The sequence below is a fragment of the Diachasmimorpha longicaudata genome, chromosome 1 (assembly GCF_034640455.1).
Source record: "Diachasmimorpha longicaudata isolate KC_UGA_2023 chromosome 1, iyDiaLong2, whole genome shotgun sequence".
NCBI lineage: Eukaryota > Metazoa > Arthropoda > Insecta > Hymenoptera > Braconidae > Diachasmimorpha > Diachasmimorpha longicaudata.
In genome coordinates, this window is record NC_087225.1 from 14552147 (window position 1) to 14572017 (window position 19871).

Genomic DNA, 19871 nt, shown 5'->3' on the forward strand with positions numbered 1-19871 from the left:
CCACGCTCCCGTCTGTAAAATGAACACAACACCATTTGAATAAACACGCAATACTCCACCTGCAGACGAGAGACTTAGATTTGTCGCTGTACAATCTCCCCCTGCGCATGGGCGTTTGTTAACGAACCTTATTGTCGTACATCTAGTCTCCATAAATATCTCCGGTCGTTGAAATTGAAAATATAAGGGATTACAGGCATTTGAACTCATGTTTTCCAATGACCATTCGTTCCTTCGTCGAAATTTGGGAATTCGAGGGCTACTTTTTCTCCAATGTCGCAGACTTAGGTATTCATGTGGATGCCTGGGAACTGTTTAGGTGTGATTTTTTTTCAGGAAATGTGATCTGCATAATGGCTTAATGGATACGTTTTGAGATGGAACAGACAGTGGCACGCACATGGCCAACACGAAGCAATCGTTATTACTAGTCAACTCTGTCTAATTTGCAAAAATCATCACGCATACGTGGCCACTCGAGAGTAACGCCGTCCTCTAAATTATAAAGTGAAAGAAAATTCAATAAGGGATGGCGAAGAGTTCACTGATCTCTTAGGATTTCCTGATTAATATATTCAATCGTGATTCAAGTCTGAAATTCCTTTATTCATTAATTTGCAGAGATACCTATGTTATTTTGGGAGTGAAGAGGTTTATCAAAATTTATTGAAATAATATTTATATAGCCGTACGGTAATTTTAATTATTATACAGAAATAACTTTCGATTTTTGATGGAGTGCGTATAAAAGAAAAAACTATCTACTTAATTTAGAAAAATTGGTAGATAAATAAAAAAAAGTATCAAATCAGTCATTCAAACGATTCTCAAATGGGTCTAACGGTTTCGGATTCCCTTCAAGAAAAATTGTTCTAAAAGGATAGCCTGACCATCAAATTTCTTAAATCTCTCCATTCTCAAGATACGATCTAAATAATGCACTCGAATTATCATCCTATCTTTCACGACTTATGCCGCCCAGAATTAAATGCTTTTTCCTCTCTTGAATTAAAAAGTTCCCCATCAAAATGTTATTTCACCGTCAGATTAGAGTTGGTAGTAGCTAAATAAAATATCCCACACTTGTCGAGTTCCTCAAGGACTGACTCGCCAGGGCAAACCCACTTGTTTACACAAGAAATCTCCTCTCCTCCGTCTTGCACAGTGTGAAACTGTCCTCGTGCTTTCCCCATTGCGAATAGTTTTGTCTCACTCCCAGGGTTGAGCTCCTGCCAGGTTTCTCGCGCGATTCACGCACCTTTCCCATTCTCTGGCCTATAAGTATTTCCCATTCCCTTCAGACACAACGGATGACACGACGGGTGTCACCTGTAAGGGACAGTGAACTCAACGGGTGGGACCACAACTTCACGGCCAACCAAGTGTTGGTCGATTTTTCGTGAATACATTAAAATGTCACGAGTCACTAGACTTGTTCACGCGTAACTCAGGCCAATGTGTTACTTTCACGCATCGATTTCACGTGATTTTTCAATGTTCTGGTAATGATTGATTCAGTATTCGACGGCATGATGAGGAAATACACGATAGACATATTTTTTATGACGGAAAAATGGTGGAAGGTCTAATGATTACAAATGATTATCCATCTTACCTCATTCTTCGTGACGAAAAAGTTTTCTTGAGATTGAGAGAATGATTTTCATATGAGAACGTGATGGCGGTGGAGATTGTCTTTGATAGAATACGGAGATTTTGTTTGCTATATAGATGAAAAAAATTTAATCAAAATTTTACGTAGCTATGACTTCTGTAATGAGTAAGGAAACTTGAGGTTGGTAATTTTTACAGAATATTTCTCTCAGTAGATTGCTCAATGACATTACGAAGAAAATAGAGCCATTTGGGAGGAATAGATTGTTAGAGATTAATTTGAACGGATTCTCTTTTTCATGTTTTTCTAGTGTTGAAGATCACAGTTTGCTGCACAATTACGTTACTTCCTCATAATTCTCTCTACATTCTTTCACCGTGTAACTTCTCAATTCGCCAAGCACAATGACCACTTTGAAATTCTATTCCTCTGTTGTTCCATGTGATCCGCATTGATTTCTCGCCCTGAGAAAATTCGTAATGCTCCATCGTAGCCATGTGTGCGTGCACATGAATCGCTTTCCTGTCGGGTCGACGCTCTCCCCACGGCATAAATTTGTAATGAAATAAAACAAAAGAACCATAAACAATAAGTAAAAAATATTATGATGCTGAACGTAAGACAGGGGGGAGGAAAAATAAAGAGGATGTACAATGGAAATTTCAGAGACTCCAGGGTTTGTGGGTATCTCTCTGGTATGTTACTTAAAAAGGGATTGTAAATTTCGTGTCGAAGACGGTTTTCTCTCGCTTCTATATACCACAAGGAATATCGTCGGCGAATTTTATCGTCGTGTAAAACTCGTTCGTTCATTTATTTCTAAACATCTGAAGAAAGGGAAAAGTACTAAATACAATGAGACGTCGTTTGTGGAGTTGGATCTGAGGTGTATAGCCGAGTGAACCGGCGGCTCCTGTCGTAATTAGGAGGCAAATTAGAAATAAAATGATTGAGATTTATGACTCGTGTAGGATTATACGTTGCGGATGTTATATGGCGGTAACAATCTGGGATTGATTTTATGTCGTCAGTAAAAATTCTTCTTGTGAATTGTACTTGTAACATTGAAACAATCAAGAGGATAATTTTCTGCGGTTTGTCATGAACATGCTTGGAATGTATTCAATATGGGAGAATATTTTTTGAAAATTATCCTGATGCGAGGCGTAATGCGCAGGCAAATATCTTTCGGAGGAGTTTTCATCGCGAGAGTGAGAAAAATTGTCATAAAATAATATATAATTTTACCGCAGACAGGAAAACTATATAAATATGAATGAGTAGATATTTTAAGATCCTCCATCTTATTTACATTTTCAATTCTCCTCCTGAATTTAACCATTCGATTATTTCCAATTGCAAAAAAGTCACTCTCTTCTCAGAATGAAATTTTCAACTTCGTTCGAACGGCTGAAGAACATACCAAAAAAATACCCCCATGTACCAAGAAGATTTAGTTAAAATTCAGATCCTGAGGCCCAAAAACCATCTCGCATTATTCAATCTCCACATGCATGAATTTCAAAAAATCCATCATGTTTTTTTTCCCACTTCTCCCTTCCGCGAAAAATGAAGCCGATATACCGCAACGCGTAACGGACGGTAGAAGCGAGGCTTCTGATCCCTCTCGATGTACTTAATGTTAGGGTCTCGTTAATTCATGCCACCAGAGTGAAGCCTGAAGCGCGCTCAGGTCTTGCTCTTGCGCAGATGCTGATTCAGCGAAAACTGGAATGATTTTGGGGGGGAAAAAAGCGAGTGTACACCTGTCAGATAGAGATTCACTATCATTCTGCCTCGTTCATCTGCCCACGCCGATAGCTCTATATTTTGCAGGTGATTGTTAGGACATGTGTCTCTATATTGAGGGATATATTCTGTAAACATTACAGAGCATTCTACAAAAAAAAATGTCACAAAATTACTATTCTTCGAAATTTTTGTGTAATACATCTACAATTTGAAGAGGTTCAAATATTTCGAAGTTCTTTCAATTAAATGAATATTTATGACACTAGGGGAAGAACCAAAAACCAACATTACATAAAATTTTATTGATTGTTATAAATAATCTCCTTTTGCCATAAATAGTGTCTGAATATCCGCATAAAACTAGAGCTCCCCGACTTAATTCCAAAATTCAGACATTTTTTCCCACCCACGTCTCCTCCTTAGTCTCATAAGAAACGGTTATCTCACCAACTTTCAAAGATTACGTTGCACCGGGGTGATAAATTTTTATCGACGAAAATATATCCCCCACAATATATATATGTATATCCAGCGATATATAATTTTATTTACGATCCACTACCAGGGGATCTCACTCCATTACGCGTATTATAACGTTCGATGTACAGTTATCCACAAATTTTTTTTTTCCTCTCGTGGAGTTGAGAATGAAAAGGCACACGAGGTGTAGCCAGAGATGAAGCAGTGGAGTTCGGGTAAGGAGGCCACACTCGCGACCCGGTCGTCACCGTTATATTCAGGGGAAAGAGGAGGGGGGGGGGGGCAGACGGCATATTGACTCACCTGAATCTTTACAATGGGCACAGCAGTGTGAAGTTGCGGATTTGTCTTATCCAGTGGTGTTGCATTATATGCAGCATGTTTAACCAGCGGCCAATGCTGTGGCCTTTGAACTCGGCGGTTGCCAATCGACAGTTATCGGCAGCCGGTTGCCATCGATACCTCGAGCCTTTTTCAGGTAATTGCAGGATTTACCACCCACAGACCGCGTGTTATTATCTTACACGTGATAATGGGGATGATGGAGTGTTGGATGAATTATTTACACGCGTGATAAAAAAAATTTCTTCAAGTGGTCTGCCGGATGTGCATTGGAATTATTGTTTTTAGTGGTTCAATAGTGGCCTTTTGGAGTTTAAATCTTAGAAATTTGATCTCGTTAGATCGAATATTTGAAGGAAACTTTCATTTAACTTTTGGGGAATTTTTATCAACTGACTAGAAATTTTTGAATTCATACAGAAAGATTAGCTCATCACCATTTTTATTAGGAATTTTTCAATTGAAATTCACGATAACTTACAAAATTCAGTAGAAACAATATGAGACAAGATTAATGTTCTAATTTAACTCTGGAAATTCGACGTTTTCTCATATTTATCCCCTCATTCACAATGACTCTAAAAAACAACTAAAAAATCCACCCGGTGATTTACGCTCGACTAAATCCAATTACGAATTCCCAATAGATCAAATGCGTATTTATATCGGCTAAATCTAACGTGATCTATCGCAGTGTGGAAACAAACACCAGTAACAATTAGTATCTCCTGGGGAGTGTACCCGAGGTATTTGTCATGGACTGAGAATTTTATAGTCTAGACCCTCTTTTACACCACCACTCCGACTGCTAGTCAAATCATTCTGTTAGGTTCCTCCTCCCCCCCTTTCATTTCCTGGAATTTTCCATCCTCTTTGAAGATTTGACGGAGTGTAAAAGATTCGTGTACGTTTCTATCCTACTTTCTATCGTTGGCCTATACCCTTGAGGTGATGTAAATGCACGCTCCATTGCGATTTTCACTCGCCTGGAGTTCAATGGCGGAAGTCTACAGTCAATACTGTACTGTTCTCCACTACGATTCCACTATTCTCCGTCAATATGCATCATCCAGATATTGGCACAGAAGTTTTTCTCAATTCCGTTGGTGGATATTGGCTTCAATGACCGAGAAAACCGAGCTCAAGCGATGCAAAACGTTGCCATTTATTGGGAACAGATAGTTAATGATAGATGAATATGGAAATTCTTGACTGAGGCGAGAGCAAGTGATGAAATTCACAAACGATCTGAGCAGAAATTTATGGCAAATATGAAAAGATATCTCTAAATTTTTTTTTGGAACTGTTGGATATTTTTCACTCACTAGTAGTTGGAAATTTTTATCAAGCGAGAGTCGTACAGAAATCTCTAGGAGTTCCACAATGTGAATACCCCTAATGTGCTAAACCAATTAATAGGAAATATAGATGTTAATTCAATTTATCCCTTAAAAATAACAGAAAATACCAAATTTCTGACAGTAAATTTTATTCAATTACAAAAGTGAAAGTTAATTCGAGAAAAAATTTTAAAAATTCATTTTTTTTGGTTATGACTGAGAATTGCAGAGAATCTTTTTAAAAAATAGACGATTCTGCCAAAAAATTTTCATCGGTATCCATCACATTTCTCACCCTTCTCTCTTCATAAAATTCCACCCCTAAACTGGCGGGCCACCTGTTGTGAGTTCTGTTCCGTTCCCCGGAAATGCACATGCTGCGCCAAACACAGAAAACGTGATGACGCTGGGGTACAAGCCGACTTTACGGTGGAATTCAGGCGTAAAGGCCACGGTCACGAGCACCCCACAATTCTGTCCCATCCTCTTTCTCCCTTTCCATTCGTTCATTTCAGCCATGTGGTATTTTACCAAGAAAATGGTAAAATCTCTCGCGTGTCGCACGTAGAGGAATACCGCTTTAAAGACCATGTGTTGGCCAAAAAAATGCGTCATGTACGTGGCTGGTGCTCCCAACACCCGTTATACCACTGATAAAATGTAAACGACGGAGCAACGAATGAATGCAAATTCAACCGGCGAGAGAATTGGATCGCGAGGCTTGCCACTGGAGAACTAGTAGGGAATCCCGATACTGGAGCTGGAATTTAATTATCCAACGCTTGGAGATGACAAAAATATTGTATTTTCATTGGATGGAATACTTTTTACTTTTATTCTTTTGCAAGCTGTTCAATGGAGAATTTTTCTTCTGGTCACGAAGCACATAAATGCATTAAATTTGCTTTTATTTTCACCACTAAATGAAACAATTTCAAATAAAATTATGTTTATCACTCACAGAATTAATTGTCTATAGGTAATTGAAGGAAAAAGCTATTAAATCATAACAATATCAAAAGAACCTCTAATTCTTGAAATAGATATTGAATATAGAAGCAAGCAACAGAATCAATTAACTCCGTCCGCTGAAATGAAAATCCTTAATTTCCGCTTGATTAATTACGCTCCATTCTCCAATATAATTAAATCCTCCGCGTCAGGTTTTTTTTTCATCTGAGACTGCAGCATTCGGTTCTCACCCCCTTAAATCACCCCACCCCTGTGAATTATCGATTGTAAAATATATTAGAGCAAAATGTTGCAGCGACACTTCATCGATTAAACATCCGTTCACATTTACCCGCGGAAAAATGTTCCACCTCCTTCGATCGTATTAAATACGGGCATGTCCGTCCACACGTAATGTTTCCATACGCCCGAGCTTCGTACGTTTATCAAATTAATTACCGATTTGCATATAACTCAGACAGTAATAAGTTAGCCGCGCTATTGCTTGCATTACAGTTCAAACGAGAGCTGATGATAAAAAATTCACTAGTATCGAGAATATCTCCAGGGCTATTAAATGTAACGACCAATTATAGATTATAAATACCAAAAAACCGAGTTGGATTCACAAATATGTTTCTACCTGCTGGGACTGCTGGTCGTAAATTCCCCCTTCACCAGGATTCATTCATTCCTCAGTCCCCTGCCCTTTTTTCTCGTCACAATGCCTCCAAAAATCGTCGAATTCCTCGATTTTTCTCGAAATGCTCGCTTTTTCTTTCTTTTGAAACTTTTTTTCGTTTTTCTGGGCCTGATTTGACATCCCCACGCCCATAACCAGGTAGCCAGGTGCAAGACGAGGAGTCTGGGGCGAAAGAACATATGAATCTTGAGGGGGGAATGATCAAACGGCGAAAGAAGTTATACCTGAGAGGTTGAAAATGTATTATATCTTCCCAAAAATATAGGTGCACTGTTAGAACTTTTTAACTTAATTAAATTTAACTTCAAGCAACGTTGTACATGGAATTCCTGGGTCGTTTTTGATAGTCCATGAAATTGATTTTTTCCTATTTATGTTATATTTATTATCAATATCGATAAAAATATCAAGATTTTTTTACTTGAAATTTTAACAATTTTCTAACAGTGTAACTTGTGGGCTGATTCAGCCCTCCTGTGCTGATTTGGATATGTCAACAGGTTGCCAATGCTAGTCACACGGTGCTTACTTAGCCCCCTGATGACACGATGATTAATCGTGCGTGGGCTAGTCAACGGCATATGTAGGGTGTCCGATGTTTAATCTGAGATTAGGGAGAGAACCCTGAGGTTCGATGACGAAGCGCTGTCTGGCCCTGACATTGCGCTACTCATATGTTGACAAAGGATATTATTCTGTAATTTTTCTGAATATCCTTTTCACGTTCTGAACTTGAAAATTTCACTCCTCCCTGAACTATCAACCTTTGCAAACAAAGCCCAGCTCAGGTTGAGTGAGAAAAGAATGGGATCACCATACGCACATGTAGATATCCGAATGCGATTCGCCTAAAATGAATTAATGTACTGGGAGACCCTGAGGAAATCGTATCCATCAGCTTTCCGCTCTCTGGCTTGCAATTACGCCCGAGTAGATTGCACTCTCAAAGCTCTGACATCCGTGCATAACTCGTATTACTGCAGTGTTCGCAGGATGAATACGCATGCATCGAGCATTGAGTTTGACACTGAACAGTTGCCCTTGATACGTACCAATCATCCTGTCGAGTTTAAGGATACTCGGTGGCTGAGAGCCAATTCACTGGGCTATTTACCGTCAGACTGAGCGCCCGGCGCACATCCAATCAATCCCCCACCAATTGCCATTCCTAATTCCCACACAATAAAATCTTTCCATGAAAATATTCTGAATGTCGTGTGCAAAAAATTCCTCTACTCGCCGGAAATGCGGAAATTTTGGCATCAAACGCCCAACTCTAGTCCCCATTTAATTATTTGAAAATTAGTAGCTTAATACTCCCGAGAGGATGATATTCTCACTGATTCAACGCTTGTCCGAGCAGAATCCAATTTGTAATTCTCCACAGCCTCGGGCTGGTCATTTGAATACTGATAAGCCACCACTCATGCATCAAAAAAACATCAAAACACTCAGCAATAAAAATACACACCCATCTGTACTCCGAACACGCACCACTCGCACGCGACTCGTACACCAAAACTATCAAGTTCATCATCACAGTTTGAATGGGTGAGCAGAGGTACAGTGAAAGTATTCTACGCAGCTCTGCATTTGAATTTGCGAAATGAAGAAATTTTATTCAGAGCTTTTGAAAAATTTGAATTACATGAGAACATTGCTCCGTTGGTAGAAATAAGGCACGAGTTCTATTGAAATTTACTGCCTGAACCACTCAACATTGCCAAATTTCCACCAGCTTCAACCTCACACCTGCAATTAACCTAATTCCTTCTAACAGTGTTTACAAAAGCTCTGCAAACTCAAATTTAATTTCTCAGATTTAATTCAGCGGTTACATTTGTTCTCACAAATTATCGATCACTTGCCTGTACGATGTACCTAATCAAACTCCCACTTTTTGCTCGAAAATGTTACCGTCTTTAGTAATTGAATTTTCTAGTGAATTGAAATTAATTTATCTCCAAAAATGTGAATTCCCTCAGTTTTGTTCCACTAAACCTTCGACTCCCCCATTCACCGAGTACTGAGGATTACATTAAGTGCATAAGAGTCGTAAAAGCTGTTGAGAACACGCTGGCATTAAAGTCAAGAGGAAGTTCTTCAGGATGAAAGCCCTGAAGGTTATTGCATTGAGATCAGCATTTGCGTGCAGTTTGAAAATTTACAAAATGCTGTTTCTCCTCAAAGGGGCTGACGGCACAAAGATTGGAACGTTGGTAATTGATATCTGGCATTGGAGTAGTTAGAAATAAATAAAAAACAATGGGTTAACAGTATGCGATATCTGGATAATAAATGCGTATAAAAGAAGACATTCTGCGTTCACATCGCGGTTATAGTCATTTATTCTTGTGCTATGCCTTGAGGCCACACCCTTACTGTGCTCAGGGGAGAATGAGTGTTATACCAGGAGATATTAACTTTACTATGTTCGCTATTCGTACCTTATTCACGATCATTGATCCGGAATCATTAAAACTTTATAGGATTATACCACCTGTGGTATTGGATTAACTGACATCGAGCTTTGAGGAATGCTTTTTTCGCGAATTTTCTTTGAGCCAGTGATCGATGCCTTCCGGAAATTGTGGAGCGATGCAATGGGGTTGGAGGAGTCTGGAGTTACATTCTTTAGAATTTTTTTCCGAAAAATTTACTGAGTTCCTTGAAACTAATGCGCTGCTTCCACGATATCTGTGGCATTCCGCTAACGGAAGATAATAGCTAATTCACTAATGGCATCGTAAACGTCTAGAAGCCAAGTCGTTGAAAGTTTCCGTTGACGAGTCATATTTGTATTTGTGGGGTTACTCCAATATACCAGTCGAATTGAATTCTTAGTAGTGAAGCTGTCGACGGGCTGGGGACCAATACTTCATAAGAGCAATCGAATCTAAAATCGTCTTGCAAAGGTCTGCTCTCCATTATATTGTTTGTTATTGAATTTCCTTCAACTTTGGTCGCTTTCCTCTATTGCTCTCAGATATTTTTTTTAATTTGTTAAAATGAACATATCGTCGATAATATATTGAAGCCACCCGAAAGCCATGATCATTGATATTATAAGAATTGAAATTTTGTAAATAATCTACGGAACATTTGTTGAAAATTAATTTTCACATCAATTGCTTTCATCGAAAATATTTTCATCCCATGAAACATTAGCAAAATGTTTTTGCGCCATCGAAAGTCATGTTTTTCTCAACGCGAGCTAATGAGTTATGACAAGTTACACGTTGGACAATTGAATTGCAAATTTGCAACATCTTTATCTCGAATCTCCCCTAGTATCATCGTATCCATAAACATCTGCCTCAAATGGGGAACTTTCAGGCGGTAGAAACAAATATAAAAGAAAAACCGTCGAGAAGTCTGGCTGCGCCATAATCGCTGGATTTTATGACACGAATCGCTCCTAATTCCTCTTCACACGAATTTCGTTCCCTGCAAACGGACAGAGGAGATTATAATTCTGCTCGAATAAACCAAAAGTTTTGGATGTTCTCCCAGTGGGGGTTAGTTTATCATCACTGAGTAACGAGACTGCTCACGTGTTGCCTACGGGGAAAACCATTAGAAATATAATGATCACGTTGGCCGTGAGCATCAACTTGTTACGAACTGATTCACTACTCTTTGATCAACACATCTAATTATTATTTCAAATCTGAAAATGCAACAAAGTTCATTTGGCTTTTGCGATAATCAGCTCGTGAGCGTGAAAAATGTAATCAACTGGATTTCATGTCTCGTCGTGCTAACAAGATTTTTTCACGGAGCTCTCGCAGATTAAAGTCCTCTTTCCAAAAAGGAATTACAAATTAGTCACTTCTAGGCGACTTTTAAGGCGCTTATTACGTTGCAATCATTCCTAGCGGTATCACCTTGACCACATTCCGATGAATGTTGCTGAATTTATCTAAAAAACATTTGAGTGCAAGCGGGTGGGGAATAATTCGCTCCAAATATCCTTCGCGTTGTCATCCCCGTAATGCCCCCTTTATTCTCCCTCGTGTATGGATGAAATAAAACAATACCAACAATTTTGCCCCAGTTGTGAGCCACATGCAATTACTGTTGTGTCCTGTATTCAGAATAATTATGAATTGCGTATATCTCGGAAATGTTTTTATTTTTATTTTTAGTTCTAAATTTTAGGATTTTTCTATTTTTTAGTTATATGTCATGTATTGCGGGAAGCAGAACCGATTAAAAGGTTACAGGCAATTTAATGGATTCTATTGTTCGTCCTCTCGTGACATTGAGAACAATTGAATTTTGACAGGCGTTATCGACACTATGGGCTTTGCTGAAAAAATAAATATCGAGATTGACCGAATCAATAGTTTTTTATTCATAACATGAAAATTGTTTCAACTGCAAGGATTTTTCCTTTTTCCAATTTCATACATTCCTCTTCACATCTTTATATAGTTATGATTATTCTAACGATTCTGTTGCTCTTATCACACTTTCTAGTCCTTATTTTATTTATATTCCATGTCAATCTTTTCTTTTTCATTCTGTAATGCAGGGGAATTACGTTGCCTATGTACGATGAAATGAATCGATTCATTTCCGCTGTATGGAATGAACCGAGACAGATGAGGCATACGATAATAAACAGCGATCAATTTCTATCTCAAAGCAGCCGCACTTTGGCTCGTGCTCGCGGGTAACATACCATCAAGAATTTTCCTACTGGCAATTCAGTTGTATCGATCGACATTGCTTGGTAAACGTGAAAATCGTGCAAAGGACCACATCGTTATTCGCGCAATTTTGTCTGACATCCAATTTTGTTCTCCGTATAAAGAGAGAAAATGAAAATTCATAGGGAAAAAAATATTTGTAAAAATTATTAGACTACTTAATCGATTTAAGTAGAGAGAACGCACAGGGTTAACCGGGATGACTGGCCTCGGATTATTGAGTTGAATATGATCACACTGAAGAAAAGGATGCCTTTTACCAGTGTGCGTCATGTTTGAAATGTCCAAGGACAGGGTGCCTGAAAATGGGGCACACGTGAGAGTCGATCCAAACGATTATGTCCCCAGGTTATATACCAGCTGGTTATTTCGACAGAGTATATTCGCTTGCTCTAAATTTAACCCAGACAAGGTGCGTTGGAGAACCCTGTGAGTGATCTGTTTTTTACGTTGCATCGACACTACAGTTCCGATGACTCTCGGTATAGTTCAATGGAATTCCATTTTTGCAAATTGCTAATACGATGAGCAAGTCAATAGACATCCGAAAAACTCATATAAACATTCTTTTCAGTATTTCATCAATTTAAAATGATTTTAGAAGTTCTTTTAGTGCGTGGCTTGAAAAAATTCTATGTAATTTCCATTGAAATTGAAAGTTTTATGATTCTTCTTGGTCAAATCAACATCAATGGTTCTCTTCCTCCTTCCCGTTTTCCTCCATATCAATTAGGCCCATCTATCCACGCTATTCAGGGCTTCACACCTCTCATTTATTTTTCATTTCTCAGTCAGCCGTATCTACTCGAGCGCCCGTCCAATGGAATTTCACATGAGAAGAGTAGGTATTTCCGCGAGGGTAGGATAGGGCCGGTTCTCTCACCGCCGAGATAACGAGACCATTAGAGAGTGGACAGTGGGATGCACTAGGCTGCAAACCGTATAAACCCTATTTACTAAATCTCAAATAAAAGAATCACCACGCCTCACCGGAATACGCCGCCAGCAAAAAAATCAGGAAAAATAATAGCGAGATAAAAATAACGCGAGTTATTGAAAATACATTTATTCCCATGACGGTTGCTGCTTTATCGTAATGAAGTTAAAAGGAGAATTATCGAGATAAAACTTCGGAATAAAACTTTGCCATGAACTCGCTCATTCTTTTCGAAATAATGTCTTAAGATCTGTAATTGAAAAAAATTTTACAATATTCCTCATCCTTTCGACTACAAAAAAATATATATATTTGAAGAATAGAACTCCATAGCTCATGCTTCAATGATAAATATATATATTGAATATTCTCCTTGGCTCTCGATACTCGGAAACAATGACTAATTAGTTGAATGGCGAGATACAATATCCAGCGATTCTCCCTCAGGATGTGCCCGTGCCGATGAATTTATCATGCTGTTGATGAGCGTGTAACCAGCAATTACACATAACTCACATTGAAACCATCGGTTAATCCAGGTGAAACACCCGCCCCAAGGAGTCCCAGGCTATCTTCTTCGATACGACTAGCAGTTGCCCGTAAACTTCAGGTGTACATCGACATTTATTTGTCAATGTTGTTGGGAGATTTACGTCTTGTCTCTTGTGGCTCGCTCGTTACAATTATCTCCCTCTCGTGATGCTGGGGCGATAAGAGCAGTGGTACTGAGAGAGTCACCTGTTGGATTCTCTCGGTTAGAATGGCATTTCGTTAAAATTGTCAGGAAAGCTTCTAATGACACTTCATAAACACCTTAATAACAGGAGATAGAACTCAATACACGACATTTCTTGGGACTCCGCATGTATGGTGATTTTTATGGTTCCGCGGAAGTGAGTGAATTAGTGAGTGAGGCAAAATTCATACTGCATATCTAAATAATTGTCATCACTGTCAACCTTCGGTAATAGGAAAATCTTTCATCATTTTGAAACACTCCAGACAATGAGGGACTAAGAATGTGATTAATGACTGTCTCATCTATCAAAGTTCCAATTATCAGTGATAAATAATTTCGTTGCCTTTTTTAATTTATTTTCCTCATCACATTCAACACCGCACGTTTACTGTATTCGTACTCAATTAAATGAAGTGCAATGGACGATGATTTTATCCTTCATTAATCGAATTGGTTATGGTTAATGGCACATGCAAATGCACAGGTTCATTCCGGGAACGAAATTAATTGCGCGTGATTCGACGGAGGATTATTGAGCTCGGGGGGACTCCCGGAGCATCTGAATATCATTGGCTCGTTCTTCATCCCCTCTCAACTTCATTGATTGGATTTTATTGATACCCTTGGAAACGCGCGGGCGGCTGTGATTATTTTCTAAATATACAACTCAATGTTCTGCTTTTTGATTGGATTGTGGCTGAAGAGCACTCAGTGTTGATCCTGTATTTTTCAGCAAGGCTGCAATTATTTGTGCAAGTGACGTGTGAACAAGGTCGCTCTTAGAGAGCCCGTGAAAGGACTTTTCCCAGAGCTTTTTATTTCGTCAATCCGCATAATTGTTGATTGCCAATTTTCAATCCTGATTCAAGTACCGCCGCCTTGTGTCGACAGAATGGACAGGTTCTAAGCTAATCAATTTTAGGAAATTTTTCTCGCGATATTCCGAGGTAAACTCAGTTCGAGTCTTGTGCTATAAATCAACGGTTAATTACGGTGACCTTACGATAGATTGAAATATTGCAAAAATATTGATCTATCCTTTGCTCCCGGCCAGCAGCGTTGTACAGTCTGGCGCCGGGGCGATAACATCACTGTCGCAAATGAGAAATTAATTAATACCCATCCAGTGTGTCTGGAAGGAACGAGAGGGCCAATGAACAATCTGGCGCATCTGAAATACGTCAGAAATAATGGGCAAAACAGGATGCAAAATTTAAGTTAAAAGTTGACACTCTCGTCAATATTTGTTTTCCACCCAATTCCCTAAAAAGTTGCAGGTATAAATTCACTTTCCAAAGGTGGAAAATTTATTCTCCATCCACTGGTCAATCTTCTTCATTGAAAGTTGAGAGATAATTAAATGTTCAGATTACACACGCAGTGACACGTATCGGGGAAAGTTTTAAATATTCAGGAACGGAGAAAGTACGTTAGCCCGACAGCTTGTGCTAATTCTTATCTCTTAAAATCATGCGCACCGGAAGTTTACCAGCAATGATTAATAGGAAATTACTCAGTGCAAAATAAGTAACGAAAATATTACCAGAGGCAAGATAAAATTGCCGGAGAACTTGACAGCAATTATTCGCAAATAAAAATGGAAATTATTACAAAATAGAGTTGCGTAATTGAGTGGTTCAGCTAGACTGTGGGAATATTTTTTCCTATTTGTCGAATTTACATAAATTTAACATAATTGGATTGCGTGCTCGGTGGAAGGAGAATGCAGCCAATAAGGCAGTTACTTTCTATTGAATTTACGATACACATATGTATGTAGAGATGGGGTCAACTTACGAGACTATTGCATAGTTTCTGTCGGGTGATTGTCACACTATTTTAACATATCCCTTCATGGATTGGATATAAGAAATTATCTTATGCAATCTTGAACCTCGTCTGTATCACCTGTTAACATTGCCTGTCAACCTTTTGACGACACTTTGTAAACACCTGAAACTTGGTGTAGAACATATGTTGAAGCCTCACATATCTGGAGTTTTTTCATAATATTCCAGACCACGTGGAACTGCTAGAAAATTACTCATCATTTTATTTTTAAATATTCATATTCTATTGAAAATTCAATCAACACCTGATAAGCTCAAAAACTAAAATAAAGTTGAGTTGTATAACTATTTCGCAGCCGTTACAAACTCAATAATCATCACATTATTTTGACAGGAAACCTGATGGGTAAGAGATATTGCGGTATATAATATTGTACCTCAAGTCCACGATGGCACTGCGGGTGGTTGATAGCTCTGCTCACTGAGTTACCATCAGCCCCCAGTATGTATTTCACTTAATAAATGCAGATCCCACTTTTTGCCCTGACGTTTGCCCCCAGTCATCGATCTCCCCCGTCATCGTCTCCCCCAGGTGGAAATGAGTTCCCGAAGAAAATCTTGTCTCCATGTGAATACTTGAAAAGATCATATCCGGGCTGAATTTTAAAATCTATTTTTCAAAATGCGAATTTTTCCGCTTTAGTTTGTAGAACATTCTTGCACAAAAACGTCCTCCTGAATATGTACGTCATCATTTCCATCCTTTTTACTCCAGAGTATGCCGTGAAAACTCGTGCACGTGGTGGCAATTTCGCACTAATCCTCCGTACATCTATTCCGCGCTGGAAACTTCTGGGATATAAAGGGATAATTTTTTCTGCCACGTGTAACAAAAACTGATCGATTGTAGCTCTCTTGGGTTGTATAACACGAGGCAAATATTATGATAGGAATATTACCATTACCCAAGTGTAAAGCAGTCAAGTGTTTCACGTCGAACTCAATATTCATGGCAGTTTCGTGGATTCATTTCTCCATCATTCTACTGTTTAACTATTTTTTCATAACGAGTTTTACGAGTTTGTTCACCTCATTATGGATTTTTGAACGAGTTGTGACCTTTCAGAATTCCCCTACACAGGACCGTGCCGAATTGTGATAAAACGAATTATGTCTCATGGAATTCTGGATTGAATTTTATATAATCTTTATTTCCTCACCCCCCGTTATTATCTCACAGATCATTTCAAAATCAACTCATACTAATTCGTATGATTATATCCATAATTAATGAATCTGTCAATAACCTGTTGGCTCCAAGTATTTATTTATTTTCATAAGATCCACAGATTGACAACATTACAAAATTAGATATTTCATTAATGATTTTTTCGCCCTTCTCACAAAGTTTTCTCCATGGAATCATGAATATTCTCGACATAATATTGATAGAAGATGGCGACTAAAGAACTATTCCAATATCGAATGAATAATCACGGCAATTAACAACCCAATCAATTGCCATGGGTTCAATAACTTAACGAGATGGGTAATAAATACTCGTGACTTTTGAAAGACTAAACGAAGCCCTCAAGGTATCCTCTAAACAGTCATCTCGCCGCCTCCAACCAGCAAATAAATACCTTTCTCTCAAACTTTTAACCCGGAAACACCCACTATTCCTCCAATTTGTTGCTCAAAATTTTCTATTTCCCTCAACATTGAAATATTCCTGAACATAAAAAGTTTGACCAAATACACCCCAATCCTCTAATAGTCATCAATGTTGAGTCTTGGTTCTCAGTGCAGAGACCCTTTATCTTCAGGAAGCAGAAAATAAATTTTAACCTCGCCCCTGGGTGTTTTAACGATCTCCTCGTGTCTTATCAATTGGGTTGCAGCGAGGCCGTAAAGCAGAAGAGGAATACCTGCAGGGCAAACAAATAAAAAAAAACATTAAAGCAGATCCTCATCAGCATTACAAAGTAATGAAAGTGATACCCAAATTTAATTGGAAGATAAAAAAAAGTAACAAATGTAGTCAAATTTCCCTAGCGGTCTGACAATATCTGACATTCTCCATTAAAATCCTTCAACTAATAATTTCTACAATTTTAATAGATAAATAATCTATTAGCCGGTGGACTTGACATGTTGAAATGCCACCGCGAGGTGAATCGCTCGATCGTATTTCTATCCCCTTTCCCTCACGTTTACCCAATGGATTATGCAAATACCAAGGTTAATTATCTTGATCGCCTTGTAGAATTTGTCATCGGCGCTGAGGTCCTCGTGCGCGCGTTTTGTACAGTGATATTTGATGTAGGGGAAGCAACCTGTGCGGAGTACGTGGTAGTTGCTACTTCCCACTGGCCAATTGAAGTGTGACATGCCACGTTGATCGTTGACGACATCTGTGTACCTCACGAAGTACGAGGTCCACGGTGGCTCTTTAGTCTGCATCAGGTAGCTCGTTAAGACCTATTTACCGTAAATAACAGTCTGTTAAAGCGTTTGTCTTGGGAATTCTTGAGGGAGTTGCATGCGATCTGTCTAGATATCTCGTGAATACACTGCTGTTGTCCAATGCATTCCAACTCTTTTGACTTCCTGATCTGGTTCATTCTCACGCGTTTGAGGATATCCAAGTTCTTGGGATACTAACAGATTCAATTGCGGGAAGAATCATTGGGGCTTTATAAATTCAGATATAAACCAAGAACTCTATACGTACACATTGTTTTTAAAATGAAAATATTTCATTTATATAACAAAAATCCCCCAGAACTGCTCCGTTGTAATAATTGGAAAAACATCACCACGAGAAATCCCTGAGTATATGAAAACATTTAAGGAAAAGCAGATGATTTAGGAACATTGTTTCCTCTCAGTGCGAGAAAATAATCGAAGAGTCCAAAAAAGCAATTGGAGAAGTATTGAATTCGGACATAAACTGACCTCAGAAGCCATCGGTTTCCCACCGGCTGATAGATATCTCACCGGAATTCCATGGTGAGCAGTTCTCTCGATTGCCCTAAAAGTGCTGATCATTCAGGAACCGATAGCACCTAAAACCGCCCCTTTCTGCGTCTGCGTGCAATCGCGATAAATCTTACAAAACTACTTCAGAGAGTTGAAACAAAATCATTTGAATCTCCCAGGGGAAACGGTTCTCGAATCTTCGCGAGGAGAAAGGGTGCAAAAGAAATTGCTCAGCTTGGGTTCTACTGTTTTAACCTGCACTGTACCGTTAGCTCTTCAAGTACCTTTCTAAAATAAACGTGATCGCGTCACAATGAAATGTCAAGGTTACCCCGGTGTGCAGCGGCGCGTCAACGAGAATGGGGAAGAGATTTTCCGATCCTTTGAACATTGACTAGTTGATTTTCTCGCTGCGACGCTGCAATTTTTATAGCAGGAATTTTAATTCAGCCGCGGCTCGTTTGAATAATTAATCAGCACCAGAATATTACCAGGTTTATAATAGTTAATTAAATTAACTCGTTATGCTCGCAACTGTAATGGAACGTAATGATTGCCTTCACTTTGTTAAATGTTTGCCGAGCAACACCAAATGTCCGGCAGTTTTCTACGGGAAATAATGTTTATGATCGAACACTCCAATTTGCCGCGCTTCGTGGGCGCATGCGTCACCGAGTCTGCAGTAAGCGGCACTTGTTCTACTCCACGCTCGATCGCAGCAGATCAGAAGGCACTGACTTCCTCTTTTCCACGTTATTTTCACAATTTTTACGTTACTGGGATGAATGAGCCGGCTGCTCGTGTTCATGGAGCCCCTTTTGATTTTTACAGGCAGGCGGGGCAGTGTGGGCACTCGGGAAAATGTACTTTTGTTCGGCTGAACAACTCAGTCGGGAGAGGTTAGGCGACTGAACGAGGTCATGTGTAGTGGGGCTGAAGGGGGAATTGCGCGGGTTGAAACATTCTCCGAAGCGGGAATTTCGATGTTGAGAGAATCACTGTTCCTTTATTTTCATTTTTTTACTATTAATTGGGCCTTAATAGTACACAGAAGATGTATGACATTATTTTTTAATTGAGAGTCATACTCATGACACTCAAAATTGACAGTCGATAGAGATAGAAATGGGAGATGAATGAGATTTCCAAAAATGCAATAATTTTGTTGGAGATAGTCATATAGTTTATAATAAATTGAATGTTGCAATAATTCCAAATTGACGACTAAGCAAATTTCGCAACATTTGAAAATTTCAATAGTTATATAATAATCACCATAATTAATATTTCATTAAGATCCCACGAAATTCATAGCTATTGTTTTCTGTTTTAGGTAAGTGAAACTCTCTAACTACCTTTGGATTTCCGGAAGTCTTCCCAATAGAATATGCTTCGATGAGTACTCGTGAAAGGTTTGCATAACTACCCTCCCCTTCAAAAACAAACAGTTATTGATATCATATAGTGAACAAGTTTCCATGAACACTAAACAAACCTCGTTGTTATTGCTGTCCCACTCGTTGTT

General features: G+C 38.8%; 2 protein-coding genes across 4 annotated transcripts in view; one reads left to right on the plus strand and one right to left on the minus strand.

Moving 5' to 3' along the window:
• Positions 1-19871, plus strand: part of LOC135160889 (cadherin-99C) — a 75597-nt gene that overhangs the window by 3987 nt on the left and 51739 nt on the right. The gene's annotated exons all lie outside the window — the stretch shown is intronic.
• LOC135161481 (uncharacterized protein) lies at positions 16669-19244 on the minus strand. 2 transcript variants are annotated; one of them, XM_064119085.1, is made up of 4 exons: positions 18838-19244; positions 18323-18764; positions 17602-17845; positions 16669-17292 (listed from the first exon to the last, which is right to left on the minus strand). In XM_064119085.1, exons 2-4 carry the CDS (start codon positions 18413-18415, stop codon positions 17165-17167), a joined length of 465 nt encoding a protein of 154 aa, XP_063975155.1. In that variant the 5' UTR covers positions 18416-18764; positions 18838-19244; the 3' UTR covers positions 16669-17164. The 2 variants fall into 2 exon arrangements, with proteins under 2 accessions (XP_063975155.1, XP_063975162.1); XM_064119092.1 differs by having other exon boundaries at positions 18631-19244.

What these genes read in the sequence shown, in the direction of transcription:
- LOC135161481 (XM_064119085.1), bottom strand. Translation starts at nt 18,415, where the DNA reads ATGATCAGCACTTTTAGGGCAATCGAGAGAACTGCTCACCATGGAATT. An exon ending in GGAAACCGATGGCTTCTGAG is followed by an intron (nt 17,846 to 18,322) that starts GTCAGTTTATGT and finishes TACGGTAAATAG; the next exon opens with GTCTTAACGAGCTACCTGAT. An exon ending in GATCAAGATAATTAACCTTG is followed by an intron (nt 17,293 to 17,601) that starts GTATTTGCATAA and finishes TTTGCCCTGCAG; the next exon opens with GTATTCCTCTTCTGCTTTAC.